Here is a 14936-nt window from a genome sequence, read left to right as displayed (position 1 = left end):
ACGTATTTTCCCATTCAAAAACATACTACCAATTTCTTGCACACAACGCAATACACACATATCTTATTTTTCTTTGCAAGTGACAGAGGGGTTGAAAGATATTGCTATGAGACATTCTCTGTCTCTGGAACTCTTAAAAAAAAACACCACCTGTTCTAAATGCAAACATGCAAAGATAAGTTGCCATAAAACAGAGAGACTGGCAGGCAGCACAGCCAATCGGATAATCAACATGTTTTTGCATATGGATACAGACGATGTTAATGTCTCTGGCAAGCATTCCTTTGCCAGAGAGATAGTGAGCGAGCAAAATCATTTCACAGCTGTTATATAATAGCTGAACAATTACAGCTCGGGTCACAGCTGTGAAATGTAGGGGTTGTTGTTCTTTCTGTTTTCCAAGAGTGGAACTGAGCCCAACTTTTCCTTTTAACAGCTGCTTTAAGAATCAGCAATGAGCTGCATCTTTGCAGGTGCAGCCTCTCCAAACATCCCCAAAGGTTCACCCGGTCCCATTATGAGGGAAAGCGCTACTACAACCGTTTCCCTCTATTGGGACCAAGTTCTACATGGTAGATCAAAGCGGGGAGCGATCTGCAGCTTTCCACCGGGATCCGAAACTAGTCTGAATAATGGTTTCCGACATCAGTCCCTAAACACACTCACCTATCTAGGGGAAGGGGCAGGCTGTTTATTACAACACCATTTCCCTCCCATTTTGCAAAATAATAATAATAAAAATCCATACAGAAACAAGCAAACAAATACTGAAACAATAAAACCGCCAGCCTAACAGAAGCTACACTTCATCAAACACAAAATCACCTCTGTGAATCTAAAAAAAAACACCCTCTGAAACAGAATTAGATTCACCCGAAGCCTAAAAACTAAACCAGAATGGGAGAGATGTGCTTTATTGGGGAGGTAGGCCCATAAACCCAGTGCCACCACAGAGAAGACTCTGCCCCACATCATCACTTCCCCATTTCTCTAAGGGAATGGGGAAAGGGGAATATGGGGCAAGACTTCCTTAGGTGACCTGCCCGTGCAATTAGCCGCATACGGGAGGCGGCAATGGGAGTGCCCAGGTAAGCTGACTGCATAAGGCAGGAGATAACCGCCTCTCTCTGCTGGTACAGAAGCAAAAGCAGGTACCACGTGGGCTCCTTGTTCCCCCACAAAATAGGGTGCCTGGTAGCGTGGCAGTTGCTTCCACATAGCGTTATTCCGTGTGGCTGTGGGATGCAGGTGAGTTGCAGAATCACAGGCATTACTCACTTTCCCTTCCGGCTGGTGACAATCAGACTCACCCTGCCTACCTGGTACCTTAACTCACACCAGTTCTCCAGTGGGATGGGAAACTGCTTCCCTGCTGCCGTGGAGGTTGGTGGGGTGGGATGCTAAGGTCAGGGCACCAGTTTGAGCGCCCCAAGGATGCGCTTTCTTGGAAATAAGTCCGGCTGCAGCCCGCAAGATGTACAGTACTTACTCTGCTTTCAAAACTGAGAAGCCATTAGCTATACATGCCTGGTTCTTATGCAGCGTATCTTTGACGGGAGCGGATTGCTAATTACCAGGGAAGTATCAGTATCCGGCCGCTGACGAGCCGAAATACTAACCTTGCTGTCGAATAATTATGAAGGCAAAAGCCACCCAGCTTCTAAAGAACGACGGGTAATTCATCCTAGAGGAAGAGGGAGAAGAAAAAGTGCAGCAAATCAGTCGCCCATCCAGAACCAGGTCCCATATGTAAATCCCACCGTAAATCGTATGTCAAGATCGCCTCGGCATCGCTTGACGGGACCAGACGGCTGGAAATTTGGGAAACCAGTCACTCCATCCGTGCCCACAAACACAAAACCTCTTAATTAGGTCGCGGTTAACGACACCACTCTTGTTTGAAAAGGGGAACAAAGGGTTTGTTTGGCTCATTTTGTCGGGGCAAACTCAGGGAACAATGCTGGAGGGGGCAAGTTTGCTAGAAAGTGCTACCAGTGTCAGCTTTAATAGGTCTGAATATGAAAATAGCTCGGAGAGGAAACGCTCATTCCCCTAATAACCCCAAACGATTCCTCAATGAACTCCACGCTACAAAGCTTTTGGCTGAACAGATTCTTATTGTATACCAAAATGAGAGCCAATTATCTACCGTGGAGTGCTCTCCTCGCTGGAAGACTTTCAACGCTGCTTTAACTAATCCTTTCTTCTTTGTCTTCGTCTTCTTCTTCCCTTTCTGTATCAGCTGGTGAGGCAAAGAACACTTCACATTTCTTGACTGGTAGGATGGGAGGACAAACATTGACACAGCTGCCCATCTTTTGCATTAACACAGATATCAGTTTTGCAAAGGGTTCGGCAGGGGTGGGGGGACGAGATAAAAACGAAGCTCCATAAATAATACAGAAATCCTACGTGGGTATTTTAATTCCTTCCGTGCCCAGAGGAATTTGTTATACATTATTAATCCGGTACAAAATCGCTCTCAATGTAAAGCGCTCAGAGTTTCATTACCTTTGCATTTTTATTAAATCAGGGCCAGATTTTTGCATTTCTGCCCAGGAATCTGTTGCAAAAGAGAGAAGCATGGACTGCCACTCTGGACCAGGTGAAAGGCTCTTGTATTAATTTGCAAGGCCCTTAATGACTTGGGTTCAAGGTACTTCAAGGACTGCTTGCTCCCTCTTGTCCCTGCCCGGTCACTGAGGTCTTCAGGGAAGTCACCGCTTTTTTTCGAGGCAAAAAAGGTGCCGGAACGAATCTCTTTGAGCTGTTGGGGGAGTCTTCTCATGAGCCAGAGGCTTGTTGAGGCTGCTCAGCTGAGGCAAGGGGGGGGCCTTCCATGCCTCAGCTGAGCAGCTTAACAAGACCCCAACCCGCCTCTCCAGCTCATGTGAGCCGGAGCAATGTGGGGGCTTGCTCACTGAGGAATGGGACATCCTCTACAGGTTCCTGAAAGGGTCTCCTCACAACCTGGAGGTGCAGCGGGGGTTTGTTGAGGCTGGTCAGAGCTATCCCCCCACTTCTGGGACCCAACTGAAAGGTGCCAGAATGCTGTTCTGGCACATTCCGGGTGAAAAAAAAGCCCTGCTGCTAGTGGTCCCCCTGGCTCATATGCATGGCTTAGATCCACCAGAAGCTGTGATGCATTCAATAGTGTGGACCCAATTTTGTGGTACTTCCATCCAGTTGAGGTCATTCAGGCCCCTTCTCTCTGCCAAACTTCTGATGTTTAGTAAATACTTTTTTAAACAAATCCAGCAAGCATTTTAACAGAAGCCTGCTTTTGCAGTTTTAACTGATTATCGCCTTTTCTGTTTTGTGTTTCTTGTACAGAACTTAAGAGATGATTGCCATTAAGCGGTATCTCAGTCATGTACATAAATAATAATACACAACTCATATGGCTGTCTTCAACAAAGTTAAACTCAGAGTAGAACTCACTGAAATGATTGAACCTGTAGGCCGTGCCCATTAACTTCAATGGGTCTACTCTGGGTAGGTCCATCATTGGAGACAACCCACAATGCCTCCTGCATTTAGTTTAATAGGGGGGAGCAGCCCCAGGACACCCACAGAGCTGACCCTCCTTTGAAGGGGGCTGTGTGGGGCTCTGAATATGGGGCAAGACAGTGGCATAAAGGGGGTTTACAGATTATTATTATTATTATTAAAATCCACAACTTGTGCCCAAGTCGGTCTGGAGCACTGAATGTCAGCACAAATCATACAAAGATCCCATGGATAAACTCAGCTGGTAGAGCATGGAGACTCTTAATCTCAGGGCCATGGATTTTAGCCCCACGTTGCTCGAAAGATTCATGCATTGCAGGGAGCTGGACTAGATGACACTCATGGTCCCTTTCAGCTCTATAATTCTTTGATTCTATGAACCCACAATGGTTACATACACACGTATATGCTAGGAGATGACAATAGTACTAGTATAGGTTTCTATATATCTTCAGAAACCTGAGCAAAAGCCAGCAAAATACAGTAGCAACTACAGCTGCGGTCATACGCAAATACCGGGTTGTAGCCAACTGAATCCATACTCAAGAGTAGAGACCTGCTGAAATCAATGAACTTTCATTGAATCCACTCTGAGCATGGATTCAGTTGGATACAACCTGCCACCTCCAAGTCCCGCTGTAAATGAGCAGAACTTCTAACAAGCATCAGGTCAGGCTATATCATGAGCCATTGAAAGCAATGGAGCAGGACTTCAAAATGAGGAATTTTCCCAATCTATTATTATTATTATTATTATTATTATTATTATTATTATTTCTTAAATTTGTTTACCACCCTTGAGGGGGCTGGAAGGGGGGGGTCCCATGCATTCATGGTTATCATAACTAACTTTTACTGCATTCAGATGTCGCAATGTAAAGCTATCATTAATCACAGCTGCTTAAATCCTTTAGCTAAAGGCTTGTAAATGTACCCTTGTCTAACATTCTATTATATATATACACACACACACACACACACACACACACACACACATGTACAGATTCATTTTCCTAAAACGTAGGAGTGACAGAGACTGTAATTATAAAACTGTACAATGTAAAAGAGAGATATATGTAATGACATACTAACTTTCTATGTAAGTTTAATGTATGCATGATAGGTATTGGATAAAGATAACAATATGAAATTTCAGCATTTATCTATATATATAACCAGGAATTGACATTGATATACCAAATGTGACATGTTCTATCAAATAAATCCAGAGCTCCCAGAATACTGAACATATTTCTGGATTGTTACAGGGGTAGAATTAATTTCAGATCCTCAAACTTTTTTGCTGGGCTCCTAAATGACAGACGAAGAGAAGTGCAACTCTGCCTATTTTACAAGACATCACTGAAATGCTGTCATAAAAGCAAGCTTGCAAGGGACAGATGAAGAGTTGCACAGGAAAGTTAAGGTTTTTAAAAAATAAAACAAAAAACATATACATGGAAAAGAAATCACCAACCTGGTTTGTGGCGAAGAAAATTTAAATCTGAAATAGAAAACCAAAAACTTGGAAAAACCTGGGGGAAAGAAATTATGTCAAGGGCACATGCCAAAAGTCCCCTTTGCTAATTATGGTTGATGGCTGATGCCCCCCAAAAGTCCTTTTGGTCTTTCTATTGAAAATCAACACAAAGCAGCTTTTCTCCCCCTTTTATGGAGTAGCGACAAGTTCCAATTCAGGACAAAATCCACTTTCCCATTCTAATGGTTATTGACAAGTTGGCTAATCAAAAAACGCAGATCAAAAATGTAGGCCGTGTAAGTCTGGAGCAGCCTCTCGCTCTCGCTCTTTCTGAAAAGTTAAACCTTCCAGTAGATCCAGGAGGGAAATGTCAAAGCTACAAGGAACCAGGTATGTGGCTGTTTTGACCAGAATCACTTTTCACTTACAAGGGGGGAGAAAAAAAACTACCCCTTCCTTCTTTGTGCTCCTGACGGAGGGTCTATATAGTATTACAAAATTAGCATTAAACAGCATAGGAATTAAGCACACACACACACACACACCCCACAAGTGAGGGCTGTTGGCTTCCAAGTTAATTGTACTCTGGTTTATTTTACATTCAAACAGATGTCCGGAAACCAGTTGAGGTCTTCCAGTTTGCCAAATCCACGCCCCACCTTTCAGCCTGGCAAACCTTTTGCAAAAAGGCTAAGGGGAGGAGTGTTGTTTCAGGAAAGAACCTGGCTATATAGTTGCCAAATTACAAGGGAACAAACCAGCACTGCCTGTTCTAGCAGCTTGTTCTGCAGCGTTTCGTGGCTTGGAGATTTAGCACAAGTGCTCAGTAATGTCTGCAGAGATTCAGTGGTTGTTTAGGGTAGCGTGACAATTGGTTGAGAAGCTGGTAACCTCTTATCTATCCACCCACCCACCCCCATCCTAGCACTTTGTCCATTGCAATATGTGTTGGAAGCAGGGGTGCCAACTTATTTTTTTTGAGGGGGGGTCCTAGGTAAGCCCCATCCTGCATAATTGGTTCTGCCCCATTTATTCACCAGCACGCCCCCACCCCCAACTGCAGTGCAGATTAAGCCAAATCCCCATCCTAGTTAGTGGCACAAAGACATGTGAACTGAAACTAAGAGAATAGCATTTGGATGTTCAATGTCCCAAGATAATCCACACAGGATCCCAAAGCAAAAATGGAGGCACGAATCTGTTATGCGAGACACACCAACAGAGACACTGCAACGCTGCCGTGTTTCAGTCCAAATTACATGTGCATTAATCCATCCTGTTCCCATTAGGACACTAGCTTTGGCACTTTTTATCAGTTAGAATATGTCTTAATTGGTAAAATGGTCACACCTGTCATTTCCGGTTATTTTGAAGAGTTGCCAAGTGATGATATAATGTAATTTGGGAAGCAGTACTTGCAGAGAGACTGATGCAGAAGTTTCAGGTGGGTGGAGGACAAAAACATAGAGAATTTCATGGTAGACATTAGAACGAAGACTCTGTAGGACAACCAGTACCTGTCCAAAATATATACCGCTGTGCTCATTTCTTTCCTTAATACTGGTTTCAACAACCTTCAGACACTCTCCACTTCAGTGGTCAAAGGAACCTGACGGTTATCATTCTGTCCTGGCCTATGTCTTCAAGTTTGGAAAGGCAGGATATTTGGTTCAATTCAATTCCATGTGCAATAATTTATAATAATGAAGAGATGCCATTGGGCAGCAAGGAAGAAGGCATCATGTCTTCTCAGAATGTATTTTAGAATTAGGTCTAGTTACTTGCCCTAGCGAGGTTGATAGTTGAAAGAGTCATGTGAGGAAGTTGGAGTGATCAGTGTCAGCTAGGATTTGATCCAAGGCTGCCTTTCCCTCCTGCTGGCAGAAATTAAAGAGACTTGCCCCAACTTAACATTTGACTTACTGAACAAAACCAATGCCATGCCTTCTACAAAGGACATGTGACAAAGTCTTCAGTCTTCAGGCCATGAGTTTTGCATGGCACTGCTGGTAACTAAATCTGAGGTAGCCTAGCATGAGCTCTCTGAAGCTTGGGGGGTTTCAAATCCCTGCATTCCATTCAGAAGTCGTTGCCAATGCCACACACCCTGCATGCCCGGGTTACAGTTTTGTGGATCAGCACAGCTGCAACCACTGTGGCAGTTTTCAAATGAGATGTACACTGGGCCATTGCAACTGGAGTGGTGCAGGTGGTCTTTGTTGCGATGGAAGGAACTGGATCTTTTGGAATCAAGAAGCTTGAAATAACTCGCTTTTCCGTGTGACCAAGGCACAAGATGTTGGCTGGATAAGTTATTTATTAAAAAGGTAAAGGGACCCCTGACCATTAGGTCCAGTCATGTCCGACTCTGGGGTTGCGGCGCTCATCTCGCTTTACTGGCCGAGGGAGCCGGCGTACAGCTTCCGGGTCATGTAGCCAGCATGACAAAGCCACTTCTGGCGAACCAGAGCAGCACACAGAAATGCCATTTACCTTCCTGCCTATTTATCTACTTGCACTTTGACGTGCTTTCGAACTGCTATGTGGGCAGGAGCTGGGACCGAGCAATGGGAGCTCACTCCGTCGTGGGGATTCAAACCGCTGACCTTCTGATCAGCAAGCCCTAGGCTCTGTGGTTTAACCCACAGCGCCACCCGCGTCCCGTCAAGTTATTTATTAGGTGCACTCAATATGCCATAGCACTGACAGCTCCATGGGTGGCTTTGCGGCACGACACTTTAGTGGTGGGGGCACTCGTCCTTGCTGCTGTTACTCTTTGCCACCGTTGGATGCTCACATGCCTGAGAGGGATAGGCAACTGAGCGAATACATCGCGGCAACTGCTGCTCCTCACCGTTCCTGTTTAAGCCACTTAATCCAAGCCAGAGAGAAAGAACAGCCACAGCCGAAGTCAGGAAGCTCTTGCCATGCCAACCTCCAAAGGCGATCCTGCATATTGACATAACATCTATCCCGGGTGCTCCACTCTTGCTCAATCCCATCTCCTCCTGTATTTGAACTAGATGGCCTGAATTGCTACATCAACAGTGTGATCCTGTACGTGTTTACTGAGTTCGATGGGACTTGGTCCCCAGTGAGTAGGCACGGGATTGCAACTCAAGGATTTATGGCAAGTCTGTATGGCAGCATTAGCAAACAATGCCTGATTAAATTAGCACGCAGTCTGAGGTTCCAGCAGATGCTGTAGCAACTTCTTGAAAAATCATTACTAGTTTTAAAATGATATATATTACATAATTGGCCTGTGTTTCTTTCCACACCCCTAGATATAGTTATAAATCTGATGTGGCTTCTGCTTTTTAGGGATATGCATCATTTATACCCAGGCGGTCACGCACAGCCTGCATACCAGTGGCACATGTGTTGTAGAGTTCAGCAATCTAAGAATGTCAGTGTTGAGAAGTTCCAAACCACCATGGTTGGGCGTTTTGGAGCATGAAAATGGTAGGTGCTATCTAGGGATATTTAGGACCACCGAACTTCTTTTGAAACCAGCACTATATAGACAGTTATGTGCCTAAAGTTTAAATCAGCAAATATTTGCTTATGGGTCAACATTATATGGACCTTGTTACAAGTTCCTTCAATTTCCCCACCTCACTTTTTCGGCATTCTTGTCTCACTGAAGATGAAAAAGCCAGAGCAGATGCAACATTTTCAACAGTCTGGGCTTCTGTGCTCAGTTCACATCCTTTTAATTCCCTTCTTTAACTTTTTTAAAAAATTATTAGCCCAACTTCTATCACGCGAACAAAAAAATAATCCTATATATTTCCCCCCAATAAACAGTTTTAGCCCAGCATTCCATAATGGAAGAAAAAAAAATCCAACTTCTTTGCCCAACTTAATGATAGAAGAATTAAGATACAGGTTAAATAATTTGCATAATTTATTCTGAATGCTAAATTTGAGTCTAGCATGCACAGAAATTGGTTTCCTTCAAGTTCTGTAGACCAACAGGCCTCCCTTCAGGCCATATTTCTAGAACCACATATATATCACTTCTCATTTGCTATGGCTTGGTACCCAGAGACAACAGTTCCCTGAGTTCTGAAGCTAGTACATTCAAATCCCGTAAGTTCAGCACAAACCCGTTAAATGTTGTAGGTAATTTGCACGATTCATTATTGATTTAAAAGAATTTTTAATACCTCTCATCAGCCAAAAAAAACCAAAACAAAAAAAAGCTCCCAGAGAGGATTAGAAATGTTAATATGAAGCAACCGTAGTGCATTTTATCAAACGAAGTTCTACCCAGAGCAAACCCACTAAAATTCATGGCTTAGTTTTATCCATTAACTTCAACAGGCTGACAGGGAGTAGGGACGATACTGGATACAACACATTCCCACTCTGGGGATGCCATTTAATGGCTGCCCAGTTATTTCAGGGAAGTGCCACCTTTGGTGAATTGGGAAATGTAATTCCAATTGCGAAGAGGAGGATTGGGAGCTGGAAATGATTTGAGATTGGGGGGGGGGAGAAAAACAATATATGAACAGTAAAAGCCTCCCCTTCTTCTGGTGACTTTTATAACCCCCCCCCCCCAACTCTTTAAGGCATGGAGCTTGCTGCAGGCGTCAAACACAAATGAGAACTATAAGCTTGCTTCCTTAAGAAATGAAAGCTGCAATTCTTAAAGAGGGTGTGGGTGTCCATGATAGAAACGATGTTCATGATTCAGAATGTTTCCATCAAGCAAGCCATTCTTCCCGTCCATGCTATTTAGCTTATTGCACATACACATTTGCCTTCAGATGGTTGTTTGAAAACCACCTCGAGATGGCTGTGTAGAAGGCAATTCGTCAATATTTAACGATAGCCATTTTATGCAACAGTGTGCTCGCCTGTTTGTCGGGTGGACACTGTTGTATAAAGTGGCTGTCGCACATATATTCTTCAATGAAAACACCAAGACCGGCCTCCGCTGAAGAGCTTGACACAGAGACAATCCAACATGGCATCATCAGTATTGGTTGTAAACATTTTGTGCGGTTCCACAATCGAAGCATGGCAAGGATGTGCACAACTTCTCTCCTTTTTGGAGATGCATTCTTAAAAATAATAATAAAAAAACTATGTTCGGGTCAGTGCCGTGTGCAGGATGTGGATAGCTGGAGAATGCTGTCTTGTGGGATTGGTGCCATTTGCAAACTATAATGGTCCACTAGCTTTACCATGTAATCCTGCCAAAGACATTACATCTGGGCAGTGTGTGTGTGTGTGTGTGTTTGAGAGAGCGAGGTACGGTTACATGAAGCTTACTCCCTTTTTCTAATCCTTCTCCCACCTTGCAACCATCTGGTTAAACAAAACTTTAAGATTACAGTGGTACCTTGGTTCTCAAATGCCTTGGTACTCAAACAACTTGGAATCCAAGCACTGCAAACCAGGAAGTGTTCCGGTATGTGAACTTTTTCCGGAAGCCGAACGTGCTCCATTTTGAGTGTTATGCTTCTGTTTTGAGTGCCACACTTCAGTTTTGAGTGTTATGCTGAGGTCTGTCTGTTTTTGCTATTTATTTTGCATTTTTGTTTTTGCGGCTCTTTTTTGTTTTGTTTTTGTGACTGTGTGGAACCGAGTTCCGCTACTGATTGATTGATTGATTGACTGTGTGAGTGCAGTACATTGCTTATTGCTTTCATTTTATGGATCAATGGTCTCGTTACACAGTAAAAATCATGTTAAATTGCTGTTTTAGGTGTTGTTTTAAAAAGTCTGGAACGGATTAATCCATTTTGCATTACTTTCTATGGGAAAATGCACCTTGGTTTTGGAACGGACTACCAGAATGGATTAAGTTTGAGAACCAAGGTACCACTGCACTGCTTCTCCCAATCTTGGCAGGTTTTTCCAGAACAGCATGGGTTTTGCACAAGTGCCAAACGCCTTCAGAACATTACACTAGGTGCCAAGGTACCAAGGAATACAAGCGGTAAAAAAAAAAATGTTTCCAGCTTTTCCGAATGGAAACGCACGGCTGGAGTCTCAGAAGAGAGATGGCCAAATACCATTCCCAGTGGCCGAGGACAGTCTTGGTTCCTCTTCCTTCTCCCTCATGACTAGCAGAATAATGTAAACACATGCAAAACTTGCTTGATTTGCATAAATTATACAAGCTACAAAATTCCAATTCTCTCTCTCCCCCCCCCCTTTAAATTAAGCGCAGCGTTCACGCAACTCTCTCGCAGGCACACAGACAGGGGTTGAGACGGCAGTCTCTTTTGATAACAGAAACACATACATGGTTCTTCAGTGAATCCCTTCATAAAGTTTTAATATGTGGAATGTTTCCTTCTAAGACACAGACACCTGTGCAGTCGGATGTCCACCAGTTACAAATATTTCATTAAATTCCTGTTACTACTGTATAAATATTGGGCTTGGAGATGGGCAGGAGGAAGGTGGGAAATACTGTTCTGCACAACCCAAACGGCCACTTCTTTACAGTCTATAGTCTTTCAGCGGCCCAGATTACGGGGCTAACATACTTCATACAGCAGGTCCACAGATAAAATAATAATCTAATATTATTACACAACCTTATCTTTCAATAAAACTTTGCTTTATAATAAAATATCTTATTAACATTGCCATTTCCCATTATGTGTAAATATACATACATAGATACATACATATACCCACACACACACACACACCATAAACAAAGCGTTGGTTTGGAGCTTTGCTACCCAAAATGGACAGGAAAGAACCTCAGCTCTGTTTCAGCTTATAAAGCTCAGTGTCAGTTCATCAACACAATGTCCTGGAGTGACTCCACACAATACATAGGTAATTATTTCTTACTGGAGTCAGTGAAATAAAAGAAAATGGACTACCACATTCCACATGCAAGCCTTGGTTTGCTCTATATTGCTCATCTTTATATGATCATAGGAGAGATTTGTATTTTTGAATAATCCTACCCTCTTTTCTACGCTTGGTGTTCAGGCAGGACTTTTGCCATAAATGTAAATAAAAATAAGATTACTGGGATTCTGTTTTGTTTTGCACACCGCAGGAGAAGAAAATGCACAAACTCTCAGATAGATGTATATAAAAAAGAAGCCCTCCCACAAGAGAACATAGGAATTATGGGAAAGAAACCTTGCACGAGAAGCTAAGTAACGAAGGTCAAGAGTTTATGGGTAACAAGAGCTTAGCGACACTGTGGGGGGGGGAGCTGGAAAGCCCACTTCCTCCCCCCCCTCTAAATGTACATGTGTAAAACTGAGCGATTCTCCAGTTTTCAACTTGTCAAGCTGACAGATGGGCATGGAAGGGCACTGCTAAGGGAGAGAGCCCAGCCTGATTTACAAAGCAAGCGTTCTTAACAAAAATAATATTTTCCCCCCTAGAAGAATCATAAATATGATGTTGAGCTACAGGAAAAAGTGGGTAGAAGACATCTCCAAGAGCAGGAGGCGGCCTTTTACTCTTTATGACAGTTTCCTATACTCCTCAGTAAATGGTGCACCCACCCCTTCTCACAAGAGGAGCTCACCTGCGGTGGCCCCGCAAAACTCACCACTCCAATACACCTTTCAAGTGGTAAAGGGGAAGTCTAGAAAACTGACTCCTGCAGAGACAGGACCCCAGTGACCTCAGAGGACCAGTACATTTGTTGCATCTCTGCGTTGGCTTTAAAAAAAGTGCTAATTTATGAGCAAACACTGGGCAGGGAGGAAGGCCTGGCCTTTGGTTTCCACTGCTGTGTAGCAGTTTAGCATAGGACTTGGATTTGAGAGACCCAGGTTCAGATTGCCAGTTAGCTGTAAAACTCCTTGGGTGACCTTGAAAGAGCTATTTTCTCTTACAGGGTTATTACAAAAGAAAAAAGAAAATGGGGGGGGGGAGAGAAGCATGTACCTCACCCGCAGCTCCATGGAAGAAGGGTGTGATAAAAGAATGCTATTTTTTAAAAAATGCAAGGGTTTTAGGGTTCTTCAGCCACAATGAGGATGGTGACAGTCCGTTAAGAGCCGCCTGCAAGCTGAGAGAGGTATCTCAGCAGCGAAGAGGAGGGCGAGCCTTCACGAAATAGATCAAACATATGACCGGGCGACCAACATGAACTTGCCCAAGAGACAAAGAGGCTCCCATTTAAATGCCTGGCACTATCTGCATTGAGTCTGGCCCCTACGACACCCTTGAGAGTCAGCAAGCCAAAAAGGTTATGCAAGTGATTGTGATTTAGCAGAGTGCCCTGCAAGCTGCAGTGTGTGTGTGTGTGTGTGTGTGTGTGTGTGTGTGTGTGTGCGGGCGCACATGTCAACCCCTGTCAAACTTTTGATCTCCTTCAGCTTAAGTGAAATCCAGAAGGGCACTGGATATCCAGTAGACCAAAGTCTAGTAAAACACTGCTTATAGAACGTCCCCCTTCCAACCTAACCCTCGGGGAACAAAGAGGCCACCCAGGTGAAGGGGCACCAATTCTGCTGCTTGTAATTGGAGCCCGGCTACTGAGCCACAAAAAACCTTTTCAACACGTACTCAGTGTATGGCCTGAAAGCCCGAGCTCCTTGACTTGAGTGACTGCAAGAACCTTCTTAAAGCTCTGAAGAAAGACTTTCATGCTAAGTTCACAGGAGTACTGGGGCAGTTGGGGAGAAACCAAAGAAAAGCCGCACACACACACGCTTGAAGTCAGTCACCTCCTCTTAACAATTTGCCGCCACCGCAATCTGCACTGGGTCGCAGCGCACCTCTCACAGATCTGGGCCTGCTGGAGAAGCTACCTGGTACTTATAGAAAACCAAACCTCAAACGACAAACCAAAACGAATCCCCCCCACTTCCAGAATGTCCTCAATTTGCGTACATGAGGTGGCCGTGAACCCCCTGGAGATGGGGGCGGGCTATTTAGCTTTGGAGTCCACATAGATTTTATCTCCATCCCGAATGCCATAAGAGTGCAGAGCCCGCGAGTTGTACTTCATCTCCTCAGGGCCGAAAGGAGCTTCGTGGTCAAAGTAAGTGACATGCATGTTGCTGGTCGGGAGCTGGACCAACGCTTTCAATTGTTTCTTTAGTTCTGCCACCGTCTGATCCAGGCGTATGGTCATCTCCTCCACCTGGTCTCTGAAGTGGACCTCGACTTTGGCGCTGCTCTGGGGCCGCAAGTCCACCACCGCCAGCTTTTCCAACTTACCGTATTTCGTCACTAGCTCATGATACCTGAGAGAGAAAGAGACGGGCGTTACGACCGGTGCCGCAAATCCCCGCACTCTTGGCTAATGCAGTTGCTTTATTAAAATAATTCTTGCATCAAAGCCAGGCATCCCCAAACTCGGCCCTCCAGATGTTTTGGGACTACAATTCCCATCATCCCTGACCACCGGGTCCTGTTAGCTAGGGATGATGGGAGTTGTAGTCCCAAAACATCTGGAAGGCTGAGTTTGGGGGTGCTTGATCAAAGCCCTTCAAGGAGGCTAGCTGCATAAAACATAAAACGGAAGCTTAAAATTAAAGCAAAAATCACTGGAACGGCAGAGGAACGGATAAAACCAAGAGGAAGAGAAATCCCACTACAGCAGCTAAAACAGCTTCAAATAGCCTTGTGGGGAGAAGAAAGAGGAAAATTATTTGTTTGCCGCCATAAGGGAACAACAGCAAAGAGGACCAAGAAACCCTTAAGAAGGACATTTCTGCAACCCGGAGCCCACTATGGGGGAAAGGTATTAGTCACTGTTCCTCAAACTTCTGAAGATGAACTTAAAGAACAAGTATGTTTGAGTGAGAGGAGATAATCCTTTAGGTACCCTGGATTTACAACATTTTGAATTTTTAAAAGGGTCCAGAATCTGGAACTGGACCCACCCAAAAACTAAGCAGAAGCCATTGGACTTGTCACTTTTATGTTCTCAATTTTATGAATTTCCCTCCTACAACTTTTAGGAAGCGTTTCCTGGAATAATAATAATAAT

At 44.1% G+C, this 14936-nt stretch overlaps 1 protein-coding gene across 1 annotated transcript in view; it reads right to left on the bottom strand.

The window, feature by feature from the left end:
• Window positions 1-14936, bottom strand: part of TECTA (tectorin alpha) — a 113319-nt gene that overhangs the window by 77756 nt on the left and 20627 nt on the right. Inside the window, 1 exon segment of the mRNA XM_033172655.1 lies at window positions 1620-1684. Within this exon segment, the coding sequence (XP_033028546.1) occupies window positions 1620-1684 (65 nt within the window).

The sequence above is a fragment of the Lacerta agilis genome, chromosome 15 (assembly GCF_009819535.1).
Source record: "Lacerta agilis isolate rLacAgi1 chromosome 15, rLacAgi1.pri, whole genome shotgun sequence".
Classification (NCBI taxonomy): domain Eukaryota; kingdom Metazoa; phylum Chordata; class Lepidosauria; order Squamata; family Lacertidae; genus Lacerta; species Lacerta agilis.
This window is presented reverse-complemented; position numbering and strand designations above follow the sequence as displayed.